This window comes from Serinus canaria, chromosome 4 (genome assembly GCF_022539315.1).
Source record: "Serinus canaria isolate serCan28SL12 chromosome 4, serCan2020, whole genome shotgun sequence".
Taxonomy (NCBI): Eukaryota; Metazoa; Chordata; class Aves; order Passeriformes; family Fringillidae; genus Serinus; species Serinus canaria.
The window spans coordinates 18,585,026-18,601,633 of NC_066317.1; the positions used below are offsets into that span (position 1 = coordinate 18,585,026).

The window sequence follows — 16,608 nt, forward strand, 5'->3', positions numbered from 1 at the left end:
AATCACACTATAGTACCGACCTTTTCTTTCCAAGTCCTCCTAGAACAGAAAGAGCCTTAAAAATATTAAGGTATACAAAAAAGCAGTATCTTACCTTGTACCCCATCCTGATATAATTTTCCAGGAATGCAATAGATTTGTAATGGAAGCATTAATTTTTTGCAGTAAACATGTCCAGGTCAAGAAAATCTTTTGATACATCACCTGTGAAAGAGACTTTGAACTGTTGGTGGGTCGCTACAGATTACCATGAGAAATTTCTGCAAAAAAGCACAGGACTTTAGATTCTGCTGGGCAATTAAACCATTGATGAAAATACCTGAAAGTTGTCTGAAATGTTCAAGGGGATTTTTCATTGCTTTGAAGAAGAAAACGAAACAAAACAAAAAAACTTGATAGTAATTCTTCTGAAATAAGTCAAAGTCCTGAGAAATATTGGGTTGGGACTGAGGGATGACTGAAACACTGGTATTTTAAGCACCATGAAACCAGCAAGTTCCCGTGACTTTGGCTCACAGTGCTACATCATCAGCTCCCACTGTCCATAGATGGAATGGGCACACAGTTGCAAAGATCTATTTCGTGTTGGGCATGATAGTACCAGAAAGGTTGCAGAAAGCCAGAAAGGAGCTCAGTTGACCAACAAGTTGGAGAAGTTCATCCTCCTTGGATCTGTGTCTTTCTGAGCACACCAGTAACATGCATTATGTGGTTGTGCCTAAGTTTCCCCACTTTCAAAACCAGACAATGATATTTACCTGTTACCCAGAACACTGAAAAGGGTAGCTGTAAATCAAGTTCAAAATCCTACTCAAGACTAGAAAACCTTAAACACAAAAGCACTTCAGGTTAGAGCCAACACTTCATCCAAAATAACAAAAAATAAAACATGATAGAAATAAAACAATTTCACATTTAAATCTTTATACTGCATGGAAAAATATCCAGGCAGCACATGCCTAAAAATAGACAGCAGACTGTACTTCAGCAAAATGAGACTTTATACAAGACAAATTCACTACAACTAAGCCATTACTTTATATCCCAGCACTTTAACAACCTTGGAACAGTAATTCCTCAAAGGGCCTGATGATTTCCTGATAATCTGCTGCAGCCCATAATTAATGGCTTCATTCACTTTCAGGTTGCCCTTACAACAGCAAGTTCATTAACCTACAAACAAATCTGTCTGTCAGCAAAGCTGCACCCAGCTGCAGCAGCAGCCCTGATTTTCTCATTCTTCATGGTTTTTGTACAGACTAGGCTTACATTTTCTGATTTTGCTTCTCCAGTTTCTTCAAAAGAAGGCACACAGCTTGACTGGTTCAACAGGGGCTTTTGGAAGGGAAAGGTGGTGTTAGAAATCATCACTAACTTAGAAATTCCTTTTTAATGGGTTACGTTTTATTTGCTTCAGTTGAACACCATTATTTACAGACACAAGTTAATAAAACACATCACAAAACAATAAAATTTCAACAGCTAATATTTATAGGTGCATAGTTCATGCTCATTACTTTTTTTATATGTATAATACATACACATATATATAAAGCTCTCACAATAAGTCATCTCTGCACAGAAAGAATAGTGATAGGAAACAAATAAAAACTGTATCATAAACAATATCAAATTACTGACAGCCTATCAACAAAACATGTACAGAATTAGAAATAAGCAGTAGACACTTAGGTGTTTTCACTTAATATTTTCTTTTTTAACTTTTAAACTTGAAGCCACAATATCCACAGCACAACAATGATCCTGCCAACCAGCTTTCATTTCAGCAGGAGGGAAATGCTGAAACAAGGTGGATGCAGTCACAGATACTCCAATCATTGCTGATGGAAGACTTCAAAATACACCGTAAAAACAGTAAAAAAATTGAACGACTGGGCACATTGGAACTCAGCACTTGTACAGGATGGGATGTCTTTAGTAGTTAGTAGACTTCAGGTGATAGGAAGGAAGGAAAGGACTCTCATGCTTCAGGCTCATAGTCTTGATACTCTTCCTATTGAGGGAGAGCAGAAATCAACACTACTGCTATTTTAGATAAAGACATCCTATTTTCTCTATTCATTCTACTCCTGATGGATTCAATGCCCAAATATTATGGATTCTCATGTGACCAGGCTATGAAATGTATTTGGGTTTTGTCACAATTCCCAGATTCTGTACCTTACAAGTCATGGTACTTTGAGGAGAATTAGACTTTTACAGTGATTAACCCATCATTCAGCTGATGCTGCCAGGAACTCCTGAGGCCACCCATGACAATTCCCCAGGAGAGGAAGGAATACTGCTTCTGGGCTGAACAGCACACCAGGTGCTGCAGATCCTCATGTGAGTCAGTAAATCATTTAAAGGCATGTTTAACTATAGCCACATGAGCAGCATCCATATTTTCTGTGATATTCAAGATGTTACCCTCAAGCCTTTAAGTCTTTTATTGGATCATGGCCTAAATTTTTTATACCTCTCATTTTCAGCCTTATTGTCTGTGCTACCATAAAACTGCTAGTTCAACTAACAGTGCATCATGCCAGACATTGCAGAGAGCTCGTTCATAAAAAACAACAAAATCATTTACTCCCATAATTGCATTAACTTAGGATCAAGCTTCACAAAGCATGATGCACTGGTGAGAGGCCAAGCTCCTCAATCTATGAAGATGCAGTTTGTCTTGCATTCCCTATTAAACATACAAAAAAGGATCCTTCAAAAACCAGGCACAAGTGTTTTGAAACACAGAAAATAAATTCCCATTTCACTTCCTTACTACCAAAAAAGAAAATAATTTTGTGACTCCCAGCACTATACCTCTGGCAGATTTGGCCAAAGAGACCATGTTTCTGCTGTGCCCTTGTAGCTCCCAGCACCAGCCTGGGCCAGACTGATGTGACTTGAGCATGCAGCTTGAGCATGCAGCAAACCCACAACCCTGTGGCCTTCTCTTACATGCATTCCCAGCCAACACCACAAAAGATTTACCTCTGGAGGCATTTCGTAAGCCTCGTTGTCAGGATCCACAGCAGCACCTGTATTGTTCACCATTCCCTCCTGCAGGAAGCCTTCTTCATTCTACATTTAAAACAGGGAAAGAAAAGTGAGTGACTGCTCACCTCGGCACTCCCACCCAAGTGTGAGCTTCCCCCCCATCAGTGGTTGACTTCTTGGCCTGCCCTGTGGTTTTGGGATTTTACCAAGGATTGTGGAGAGTGAGAGGACATGAGTTGCAGAGAGATCTTCTCCGTGTTTCACAGCGGTATTCTATGACAATGATAACTTTAGAATAGCTGAGACCTCATTCTTCCCTTGCCATGGACAGGCCAAGAAGTCAATGTGAATAAAAGAAGAGTACCACCACCAGCTTGCTGAATATCTTGGGAAAATATTTTAATCCCCCAGAAATGCTTTGGTCGAGTCACAAAACAAACCAAAACAAGGGGGTTTTTGTGCCTTAAGAAACCGATCTGGGAAACAAAGTCCTGCACAAATGGTTTAAGTATCACATTAAGTTATCACATTAATTCATGTTTAACTGCTTTGGGGAACACAGTGACAGGTATGCAAAAGTGCCTGTAAAAACAGGCCAATATCAAGACACACAAAACAGTAATTTAAATATTTTCTTAATGTTACAGACATATCCACCCTGTCATAAACCATTATTAGTTTTAAAGTCTTAGTCTTTTCATTTTGCAAAAAGGGGGACACATGGTGCTTTATTTCCTTCTGTTTTAGAACCTAACTGTATTGGAAAATTCTTTTTTTTTTTAATGGGTCATACCTTTACATGCTTTCTTATGTCAACCAGCATGCTACTCTATGCACTACTGGTATGTGATACATGGTATGATACTTTTACCCAGCTTCTTGCATTTCTTTCTTTATTATAGGAGCACTTCAATTTTATACGGCAATTTTAGTGAGAGACTCCTGGAGTTTACAGGATGGCAATGGTGTGAGGAATAACGTGTTGAATAAGACTATTAAAGAAAGATTATTATTCTCCTAGAATTACAGATACTCTTTACCATATGAAACCAACATAAAGGAAAAAAACCCACAACATTTCAATTAGGCCAATCCTCTTTGTAGTTGTTACTCCAGAAGTTCACAGAGAAGAAGCATGAGCTCTGCCAGAGCAGAGGCTGCTGGCATTCATCCTGAAGTATAAGAAAATTGATATGAAAACAGTCAGAGTGTCTCAGTGGATCTATTGTGACTATGCTGATTTATAACAGGTGTTGACCTAGACAGAAATGCACTAAAACCAATTACAGACACTCAGGAAGGAATTAATTTTAAAAAACCCACCTGCAGGCTGGTAGAGTAGACAGAAATACAAAATTAAGTTAATCATAAAAGCAGACTAATGACATAATTCTTCAAAATCTACAAGTAAGATAGTGGCACTGAATTAAATTTAGGATACAGATGAAATGAGGCTAAGAGAAGCTAAACCTGAAATTCACCTCTGAAAGCTTGACACAAACTAGAATATAAAATGCAAAAAAAGGTGGCACTAAACCCTCTTTACCTTCCCACTATTTAACTGTGCTCCCCCATTTGCCACATATTGGCTCCCTCAGTGGTTTAACCAGGTGACCTTAGCCATAACACTCTGTTCCTCACTTTCTGCACCATCTCAAGGACAAACTGGGACTTCATCTGCCAGATGCCTGTTCTTCCTTGGCTCTGTCACCTATCTGATACATACGTAGGTACACATTTCTCATCCTCATCATCCAAGCCTACGACGTGCAGAATTTATAGCCATAATAAAGATTCTTCTTTTCAGCTCTTACTTCAGACTTTAAAAGATGCAGTTTGAAGAGATATCTGGTCCTCTTACTCCTCTATGCTTCTTCCTTTGGAGGCAAGCAGCACAGTCTGTGTGCAGTCTAACTGCTCTGCCAAGTTCCCTCCATGCATGTGCCTGCTCTGAGCCAACACCCTGAGCTGCTCTATGGCACAGACAACATGGACAAATTCCAGAAAGCCAAAGGATGCCAATGAAGTACCTGCAAGTACCTTTATTTAGGTATCTAATAGGCACCAGTTTGGTTTTCTGGAACTGCCAAAAATTTGGGGTGTTCAACACAAAAGGTAATTTTTCAGGCTTGAAATTATGAGAAAGACTGGGCCCAATTATATTTCTGCCTCATCTTATTAAAACCCCTGAGCTCCTCACATTACTTGATTTCAGTATTTATTTCCATTAGCTTCTAAACACATTTTTAATAGCATTTTTGCCTGTTTCCTTGTATGAAAAGTAGCATCAATCCTTACTAGCTTTAACTGAAATAGCCAAATAAAATGTGCAAAGCAAATTTTACAGCTGTTACTGTGCCCTTGACCTAATAGACCAGCTCTAAAGACTTAAAGCTCCTGTTGCATGCTCTCCTGCTTAATCCAAAATATAATTTAATTTCTGCTTCCCCCAGCCATTGAGGAACAGCTTCAGCTAACAACCAGCTTATCGAGTAAGACTGTGCCCAAAATCAGGCTTGAGGGTGCACAAGAAAGCATGCACACAGCTTAATGTTACCTGTAGCAGGAAAACAGATGGCAAGTGAAACTGCCAGGACCATTATTAATGACAAGGAAAAACAGTTCCCAGATGAATTTCAAATAAGAGCTCCAAAGTTTGTATGCTGTTGTTTTGTTAGGATCCTCTGCAATGGATCTGGACTGTCCATCAGGATTATACTGAGACACAAGGTCTAAAAGACTGAAATTATCATCTTTCCAAGTCCCTTCAGCAAGTTCAGGAGGTAAGTTTCTCTACAGCTTCTAACAAAACAACCAGCAGTGCTAGAAAAAACACAACATCAACCAGAGTTTTCAAAGGAAGTAAATAATAAGCCATAACAAACCTCCAAAGGAACTCCCTGCCCAGGAAAGGTTTATCACCTTTGCCCAGCTGCAAACAGCACCACCAACACCACCTCTCATGTTGATGTCACTGCAGTTCAGATGAGGATGGCATTGCTCAAGGTCATCTGTTGCATAAAAATGCACAGCACAGGCGACCACCTCCCTCTAAATGGTGGCATGCTTTGCTTCTGATGTACAGCCCCCCTAAAGTAAGGGTATCACAAAAGTAAACCACCACCCCCAGTAACACAGAGACACCCAAGGTACACCTTAAATCCTATCTGACCTCCTTTAAAACAAAGAAGTGCAATTTTATGTTGTCGTGATCGGTAATTCCATATCCTAATTCAGTTATGGAAGAGGAAAACCACCCAAAAGACCAATTCTTGTCTTAGTATGAAAGACACATTTTTCTCTAGAAGCTACAACCTCTCTTAACCACACTGAAGGGCATTTCCAGAGGGAAAGATTTTTTTAATATTAGATCATCTGAAAAGCTCAACTAAAGCTTCTCAGAAATGAAGTCAGTTTTTAAATGGGGAGCAGGAACTCTTGCTGGAAAAACACTTGAAAGGGGAAATTACAACTCACCCAGTCAAAAAGGTGTTAGAAGAATGGGGAGGTGAGGACTTCGGCTTGTCCCCCAAGCATTCTCTTAAGGAGAAATGAATACCCACCCATATATCAGTCTGAAGCATGGTCACTCTGGCTGTATTTTGACTCCAGAGAGTCTCATGCCCTCAGACCCCACGTTTACAGGAAAAAAGCTTCTGCATATCCCAAGCAGAGCAGATCACACTGCTATTGTCAGGCATTAACAGGGGTGCCACACTGTGCTATCAGCACTTCTGCCTGCCTTGCTAAAGACATGTGCCTATGAGAGCTGCACAAAGGCCATGTGCTGCCAGGCCACCTGGCAAGCCCTTGCACACTTTTCCCAGGAATACATGGCTACGTTACAGAGTGCATACCCTCTCTTCCATGAGGTTCTCTCCTTTGATCAAGCAACCTGTGTCCTTTTAGAAACAAAGAGGAGATGGTGTCCCATCATGGGGAAGTGACACTTTTGCATGACCCAGGGCACCAGATCTGACTCAAAGAACAGGTATGAATATAAGTGGCATACAGGAGCATGAAGCAGAACTGCTGTGATGGCTCCAAAACATTGATTCCTCCTCTTTTACTGTGGGAATGAATCCTGCAAAGCTCTGTGCACAACAGTGTGAAATGACCCACTTTGCCAATAAAACAGTAATCAAACTAATAAAAAACTCCTCCTGAAGACCTGGGCCTGTCAAAATACAGAATACTTGACAAAATTTCAGAACGATTCCTTCTATGATGTAAACATCACTAAATAGGTTTTACTTATTTCAGTGTTTTTGGTGAAAATTGCACCCCATTCTTTCCCTTCGCTCTCTTTCCTACCTCATAACACTCCTGGTGGAAGGGAAGAGACTGTTTAAGACCCCCTACCCGTGAAAAACATACCAAGTGGTTGACTCCTGGTGGTGCTCCTATGTCAGCACCATGTAGTGAAAGGGTCACCTTCAGGAGTGTGCATTCTGTCCTCCTGGTGACATGTTGGTGTTGCAACGAAAAGTTATTGCCATCAGAAAAAAGGTAATTTATCCCAAGTCAGAGACAAGAGCAACTTCAAAAGGAAGAGTTATAATTGTAATTTAGTGGCTGATCTAAACACTATACTCTGACATCTCCGTGTTTAGTAAGATGTTTTTTCTCTCCATTATGAACACTGATGAAATCTTACAGTCATGCATAATTCTCATGAATTATGGAGACTAATTCCTTCTGGAGTGATTCCACATCCTGAGATAAATAAACCAGGCTACCAAACTTTCTGCTCTTAGAACATTTCTACTGACAAGAGGCAATCACTCTGCAAGCCAGGAATCACAGAAGCCAGAAGAGACCTCCAGAAATTGCCCACCTTGAGCAGGTTGCTCAGGGCCACTCCTGATCAGGTTTTAACCATTCCCACAGAGACTCCACAACCTCACTGGATAACCTCTTCCAGTGTTCAACTAAATTCACAGTTAAAAACCTTTTTTCTGTATTTAAGTGGAGTTTCCTGCCTTTCATTTAGTGCCCACTGCTTCCTGCCATTTCACCACTGAAGAATCTGGTTCAATCTCCTTTACCTCCACCCCTACCAGGGGTTTATGCTCATTGATAAACTCCCTCCCCCCAAACTCACATTCATGTTGTTTCATGGTTGTTGATTTTCTGTCTGGTTTTGGGACCTCTATGGGATTTCCCATGCAGATATTGTGGGAGGACCTTTTCTCTAGTTCAAAGCCCTACTGATGACAATAAATACAATGAGGCTTGCCTCAAACAACTAAAAGATTAATGTAACCTGAGAAGTCACAGCTAATTCCAGCAAAATAGATTATTAAAACTCAATGAGCACTGGTCACTACATCACTTGCCAGTCTGTAATTGAGTGTTTTATAATGTAAAACTGTGAACCAATTAAATTTGATTAAATTAAATCTGTGTAAATTAATCAAATTAAAGCTGTGAACTGAAAAACCTATGAACCAAGACAAAAGGCCTTATTGAGAAAGCAATGAACTAGAGAGGGGAAAAGCTGGTTTACAAGATAATCTTCTGGAAAGTCCTTTGAGACCCCACCAAAGCATTCCATGCAAAGCAATTTTAACATAGCCCATTTGTTGTACACACACTCCAGTTGGTATCTGTGGGAGCTCAAAACAAGAAAATACACATCTAAAAGCATCATTACCTTGAAAAATTATCACATACTAATAGAGTAAAGCCTGCCTGCCAGCCATGGGCACATACATCTTTGCAGGCCCAGATGTTAATTGAAGCCCAGCATAAGTGAATTATTGAATTTAGTTGTTGTTACAGTCTGGATAATTGCACTAGCAATCTGTCTTTATTTATTTAGGGATAAAGTTATTTACCCCTAGAGCTGTTGGTCTTGTGCCTGTTACCACATCCCAAACCTGCAACTCGGCAGGGCTGCCTCAAGCCCTTACAACTGCTAACTCCATGTCCCTACAGCCTGACTAAGCCCATTTCATTTTAGTATTACCCACCTCATGAGAGCCTTTGTCAGGAGCTGTCAGTCATTATATGGCAGAGCTTAAAGTAAAATTCTGGGATTCCTTTCTTATACCCCCAGTGCAGCTGTTATTGCTCCTGCAAAAATCTGCCTCCTGCTGCAAGCTGAATAGCAATTTGCTGTGCTTATGGGCTTAAAATTCCCTTTTGAAAAGAAAATAATTTGCATTCCTTTTTCTCCAAAATGTCGTCCTGGATACTGTACTGAAGTGAAAAAATAACTGTCTTACTCATTTGGTAACTCATTTTTTACAGATCTTTTGACCATAAAGCCCAACTTATCTGGATGGGAGAAAGACCTTTGAACAAAGAATCCAACAAGAGGCAAAGCAAAGCTCTGCTAAAACGGCCTCAATTAATTTACTTTGCTAGTCCTAAGACATTATATTCATGGAACTGAGTTATAAAGTTACAACTGAGTTGCCAGGTCAGGTTAGAAAGCTTCAAAGCTCCTGCTTGCTCATTGCAATCGTCAGTGCCTCCAAGACTCAGCTGTAAATGACAAAGCATCATCATCAGTCCAGCTGTTTCATTCCAGGGGTACAGAGATCTATCTGTGCACTGTCTAGAAAGAAAGCAAACTGTTTTAATTATCCCTAAGTTGAACACCTAAGTGAAGGAAATAATGAGAAAGCATTATGTGGCAAAGAAATTAGCTGTTCCAGTGCACAACTCATTTATATACCAATAAAATGAGACTGTCTCCCTCCTTCTCCTCAAACCAACAGTTGAAATGAAGAAGAGACATTTAATTAAACAAATAAATATCAGCATTAGCACAAATCCAATGAAGGCTAAAACAGTGCCTGCAAGTTCTACAGGCTGTGTTCTGATTTGCATTTTTATGCCTTTCAGTTGGCAATGGCAAAAGTCAAAAGAAAAACAACTGAGGTGTACAGAAAAAGGAATAAGTGTCTGTGGTAACCTGTAACCACAGGCCCACCTCAGTGTCTACAAATAGCTGGAAATAACTTCTGTTTACAATAATCTACTAACTGTTGCAAATTCCTTGAAAAATAAATTTCAGTACAACATAGATTGTGTATTTTTTTTTTCTTTCCTTCGTTTAAAATTCCCCAGTATTACTTGTACAGATGAGATGCCTTCAGAGAACAACAGGAACATTTCTGTGAGAAATCAAATTTGCTGAAACTCAGATTCATGTTTGCATTAAGCAGGGTGGTCAAGTTCCTAACTGAACTCCTGGAATGTTGCTATTTCCTGATAAATGAGGATCACATGGAGAACCTGCTCACTGCACAGGCCAGACCAGAAGTTCCTGTGAGTTCTACAGCAACAGACATGCATCAATTCCAGGTGACAAAGTAAGAGGCTGCCTAAGGGCTGAGTCAATGTGACATCAGCAGCACATGTGAATGCAGCCAGGACACACAGCCCTTTCAGCTGCATCCTCTTCTGCTTCCAAATCCATGGTGACATTGGAAACTCCACAGGCAGGGAAAGAAAAAGCTAGAGCACATAATTTGGCAAGACTGAAGTTATTTCTAACTGCAGTATAGTGGGGGTGAAGCTAACTAGACATCACGTCAGAGATGTGACCCAGATCTGCCTCTCTTCCCATTCTCCTGAACAAGGTAATAACAATAATTTAGAATAATAGATCTGCTCAAACAATATCTGACACTATATGTAACAAATACCCATTCTCAACTTGGCATTTACATTCTCAAAACTGAAATTTCAGACTGCAGTTCCACAGCAATCTCCAGGCAAATAATACCACTAATTCCAGTAAGGGTTTGGAAGAAGGGCCAAGGACTGCACTGAACTGTTTGCTCAATCTTATGCAGCAAGAAGGAACAATAAACACTCCAAGTTTATTTTAACTGTTTTTACTACATAAAGACACCGTGACAAAACTGAGTAAGTGACTGAAATAATTAACATGCACCTCAACAGGAAAAAGTGTATATAAGTGTCACTTGGGCACAAACCAAATCAAAGATGACGGGCAAACAGTGCACAAACAACAACTACAAAGTCAAAGAGTAACATAAGCCAAAAATGTCACCCTAGTGCAAAAAGGAAAAAAGAAAAAAAGGAAGCGATTCTCTCATGTATTAAAAAGGCTTCTCCAGCCCTAGGGGGCCTTCTCCTGAACCCAGAATTCAGTCTACACAATGCACTTGGCTGGGGATGTTGGGAGATGCCAAAGGAGAACAGCAGGAATGATCACATCCTAGAACAGAGAGGAAAATTAAGGAATCTGTCAGACACTATGTCACTCAGGAGCTCCATGGGATTAGCTAAGCCCATCTGTCTCTTTCTGTAATGGAGGGTTCTCGATTCTGTGTGAACCCATTACCAAGAATGGCCTCCAAGGACGGTATCTAAACATTGTCTTCATTAAATAAAACTAGAACATAATGCATGACCTTGACAGATCATGTTAACTAGAAAAATGGCACACATCAGCTGGGAAGTCAGCATAGAAATGCGCAATATTGGTCAGACTTGGCTCTACTAGCTCAGTAATGATAACTTTAGATAGTGTGGTCTCAGGCAGAACTGCAATGTTATTTTACCATTCTTTATTTAAAACAGTTTGAATATCATGATCACATTTCAACATTAAGTACTTTTTTAGTACAGATAAACTCCAGAAATTATTGTATAGATTCCATGAGTATATGTTCTCTAAGAAAAAACTAAGGGAGAAAAACTAATTTCCTCCTAAAAAATTGTCCAGTTACACAAACAGTTGATTCGACACTGTATTATGTAAAACAGCAACTTCTGAACCATAGCTATTTCTCCTACTCTTAGAACAAGTCCTTTACACAGAACTGCTGGCCCAGCCACCCTTTGGCACTAAGAACTGCACGAGTTCCCACTCAGATGGCCCCAGAGAGAGCACACGTTCCAGCTCTGCACCCTGTCTATCTCCTGTGCCTGTAGCCACAAAGCTCACTCACACTCACTCCCAAGGAAGTTCTTAAAGAAAGGGGAAGAGTCTCTCATCAGGCACTGGGAAGAGGGCAGGTTTTACTCCCTTTTTCTTTTTCCTAAAGTATGAGCAGACAAGCTACTGCAATCAGCACTGACTCATTTGTTTGTACTCTCCAGCACACTGAGCTGTGGGCTCACAGGTGATCCAGTGGCAGGATGTCACCTTCAAAGGCTGGGACTGATTGACAGGACATGTTATGAATGAAGTGGTCACCCTTCAGTTATTATCACTGAGCATCTCCCTAAAGCATTCTTTCAACTCCAGCCTATTACAGCACTTTACTCAGCTGGAGAATTTATATTTCCTGTACAGAGTAAACCAGCACTTGCTTTGGAAAAAAATCCACTTGCAACAATTATTTGAACTACAAAGGTTTCAGGAGGATTTCTTGCCATTGTGATCTATTCAGCAGCAGATCAAACACTACAAGACTCGAGAGACAGCCTGCATTTTAAAACTTATACTCCTGAAGTGACACTCTTCATCTAGAAGCAAGTACACAACTATTCTGAGCTTTTACTTCAACTGGGAAAGGTTACATCCCAGCTCAGTGGCACAAAATGCAAACATCACAAACATCTCTTCAGTTTATTCTTCTCCTACAGAAGAAGGAATAACTCCTTTTAACTAAGTGGAAAGAATTTCTTAATAAAGTCTACTTAGTATGGTATAGTACACATATACAATACTTGAATATTTGTGCTGTCTTTCCCTCCTCCCCTGCACTGCTATTATCTCTGCTTTTCCCTCTGGCTTAGATGCAAGAAAGCAGCAGATGAAGCCAGCCATCCTCTATACTGCATGAGTGTGGACTTCAAAGCAACAGTTTCCCAGGCCAAATTCTGTTCTGTCTCTGTCAGTATAAGCCTGGTGTAGCTTTCCCCTTCACAGAGCCATTTCCATACTTACATCTGTATGTCTGAGGGCAGCCTGGGTTTATGAACCCCTTTCCAGACACCTGCTACTCTCCCAAAAGGGATGGACACCAGAGAAATCTTCACTACTACTTCATATATAAGAAGTCATAAAGACTAAGTTTGGATGGCCTTTGAGGAATCACCCAAGTTGCACCTTGGTTTTAGGCAGGTTGAGCTTTCCCCAAATCATTCCCAACAGATGTGTGGAAAAAGCCACTTAAAAGCCTTAAAGTAACATAGGTTTGACACTGGATAAAACATTACCCTGATTCATTTCAGTCTTCTCTGGGCTAACCCAGCTTTATCTGTCTACACAACACAGGAAAAACCTGTGGAGCATCTGCTACCCTGTACCTGTGGTGCTCATTTATGAGAACTGCAGACAGGTTGTGTCTTGCTAGAGCTGGGATGTGACCACTTGCTGTTTGGAACAGAGCCAAGTGGAGCAGAGATGCTGCTCCCTGGGATGCTGCTGAGAAGGAAAATGAGGGCAAGCCCCAGTGGTGCCAAAAGTCCAAAACCACCTGAACCAGAGTGAACTGATGATCTCAGCCACAGATGAAACTTCAAAGGGGAACTGTTGCTGCACCGGTTTTACCAGAAGCAACCTTCTATTAATAAACTCTATTAAACCATTTGACATTAAAATGCAGAGCTACTTCTAAAGGATCAAAGCACTAAATGTTAGTTATTAGAATTGTTAAAATGACACTTTCCCTCTGGTCCTTTCTTATTAATTATCACAGTAGCTCCTCAAACTTGACCAGCTAAGCAGGGGCTGCCCCTGGAATGCATTTAAGTCACAGTGAAGTTATCACCATAAACTGCTAGAATTCACTGGAAGCAGTCAGTCCCACAGCCACTAGGAACAAAAGGGAAATATCACTTTTCACATCAACTCTCCTGATTTGAAAGAAAGAATTCTAATCATACTCCAGCCCTCACCCTGTTTCTATTTAGGCATACTAGAAGAAAAAATTATGCATACACACAAAGAGGTATGCATAATTTTTGCCAGAGGTAGCACACAAAAACAGTAGGCGAGATAAAAGAATTTATTCTGTTCACAACATCCAGAATAGCAGGTAAAACCACAATTCTGCCAGGAAGTTTTGAGTGAAATGCTGCTTAGTGATGAGTAGCACTCATTACACCATCTACTTTGAGGATAAACAGGAAAAACCAAACCACTTTTCTTCAATTTCATGGCATAACAGTTGGCTACATGTGATTTATGGAATCAATGAAGCTGAAGAAGAAGAATTTCATGTATGTCACATCAATGAGACTGATTACCAACAAAGCTTATTCTATGAGAGACAAGAATGCTCAGCTAAAACACAGGAGGAGTGAGAGAACACATGTAACAAATTGATTACAGATGGTATAGCTCTTTCTTCTCCAAGCCAGATTTGCAGTTCCTGAACAATACACTGCCTGAAGCAATACAACATTTCCTCTATCACAGCAGAAACCCAAATGCTGCTCTTCTGTATTTTGAGAACTGAGGATGAAACATAAAGACTGACAGGATGAGTCCATATTTCAGAAGAAGATGTGTACTTAACATATGACTCCCTGTAGTTTGGAAACAACATAAAGACCTATCTGCTACCAGCCATAAAGATTGTTCCTCTACATGTGCTGCCTGATGGACATTTGGATAAGAACCAGAGGCAGATCTTGAGAATCACCCATGCAGATTTGAACACAACTGACTTTAAAGACTGCCACAGCTCACTGCCCAAGTGTTACTGAGCACTCAAGCAGTATCAGTTAGTCACTCAGCTGGTGAGTTTATGGACAAACATCACTTTAGAAATGACCCATACTGGAAAACACTTCTGTGGAATACAAGGCTAAGAGTAAATGTACTTTGACATGAACAAACAAAGTGAAATTCAGCACTATGCTGTATTATCACCTTTTAATAACAAGCTCCAAGTAATTCTGTTTCAGTTATCTGATAAGTATTTGTGCATTCCCTCAATAGGGGTATTGCAATGGCTCTCATTAAAGTAGGATAATTTTTGTAGTTGTTTAGTATATAAAGCCAAATGATGTGTTTACTGTTCCAGAACAAGCATTGTTCAACAAGCAGATTCAGTGAGGAAACAGAGCAGTGAAATAAGCAGTGATTTCTCTTACACATGTGCATAATCTCTGATACAAGAAGGCAACAAACCAACTGGTCCTTATTCTGTGGTTTAGTTGCTCATCTGCCTGGAATTACCCAAGAAACGCAGTAGCATTGGAAAAAGCAACAATTGACTGCTCTAATGTTATGAATCTCTTTCCCATACCTGGGACAGACAAATATGCCAGGTGTGGATGCTTAGAGGGCTCCATTCACCTGAAGTCACTTCTGCCAAGATGCTCTCTGGACCATCTAGCACCATCAAAAAGCTAAGACAGAAGAAGAACTAGTGCCTCAAGTATTCCAAAGCATTTTTAGCTTCTGAATTCAGCACTGAATAGACTACTGCAGAAAAGTTCAACACATTCTTTGCAACAACAGCAACAAATGTAAACCATACAGCATGGCTGCATGGTACTTATTTGCCAGCTGGACTTAAACCATGACAAATATGTAAGCAATCTGACAACAGAAGCTTAAAATAACATGGCTACTGAAAGCTTAAAAGCTGATCTACTTCAACTTGAATTATTTTTAAACATTTAAATTCATTCATTTGATTCAGCAAAGATTTTCAAGCATACGCTTAAGCAAGTAGTTAGTTGCACAGCAAAGCTTTCACACAGGTTTAATACTAACAGAACACTGCAGTGAATCAAGCATCACCTTCAGAAATCCAAAGTGTTTCAAGTGCCAAAAAATCTAACTACTTAGTATGGTAAGGTAGGATATCTTGGAAATTGGATGCAAACCACTTTCATCCAGTGAGACAGACTCAGCATGTATCCATCTGTAATCTCCCAGATGAAATCAGTGACAAGTGAGCTCTCCTACTGCACCCTCACTGCAATCAGAGCATTAAGATTCAGACATAAAGAGACTGCATCCAAACAAAATGTGTTCCTAACACCAGTTCCAACAGCCCTGTGGAAACCAAGAGTTAAGTCAATCAACGCAAACTTTGGAGACAACATTCCCCAAATGACTATTCACTGCAGGAACAGAATCCCTTCAGCACTTGAGGCTTTTTTTTTTTTTTGGTGCTGCTGATTACCCTGCACAGAGGAAAAATGCTCCAGTGCTTTGTGTTGTGTGGGTGATGCTCCCATTTCCCAGCTGAGTTTGGTTCAACATTTATAGAAGGGATAAAGCATTTTGAATTGGCTTCTATCAGTAAAATGACTCAGTGATCACTGTGCAAGTGGGAGGACTTCAAGCATTTGACATTGCTTCTCACATTCTTGCTGTCAGAAATGCAAATGCTGGGGAATTTAAACTCGTTCCTATCTTGTCATTTTAAAATCCTAAAGGGACCTTTGATCATTCAGTGGCCTGTTAAATATTTAGCAGTCAGGAAGAAAAACCATCACAGAAGAAAAAAAAGTCCTAACTGGTTTCAAATCTAATACTGCTTCCTTTATGTGAATACAGTGTATCAGCATTTTTCTCAGAGAAAAAAAAAGCTCAAATTGAAAATTGATCTGCTTTCTAAACTAATGCAAAAAGAAGACAAGTAATAGAAGATGACAGGGCTGTGAACCCCACAAGCTACATAACCTGCATGCACAGAGCACATGTCCATC

At 40.1% G+C, this 16,608-nt stretch overlaps 1 protein-coding gene across 2 annotated transcripts in view; it reads right to left on the minus strand.

Annotated features, from left to right (window-relative positions):
* Positions 1-1,384: 1,384 nt before the first annotated feature.
* SNCA (synuclein alpha) overlaps positions 1,385-16,608 on the minus strand; it is a 63,436-nt gene continuing 48,212 nt past the window's right edge. Inside the window, 2 exon segments of one of the 2 annotated variants that reach the window (NM_001302099.1) lie at positions 1,385-2,014; positions 2,995-3,084. In NM_001302099.1, coding sequence (NP_001289028.1) covers positions 1,982-2,014; positions 2,995-3,084 — 123 coding nt within the window. In that variant the 3' untranslated portion in view covers positions 1,385-1,981. 2 annotated transcript variants of the gene reach the window in all.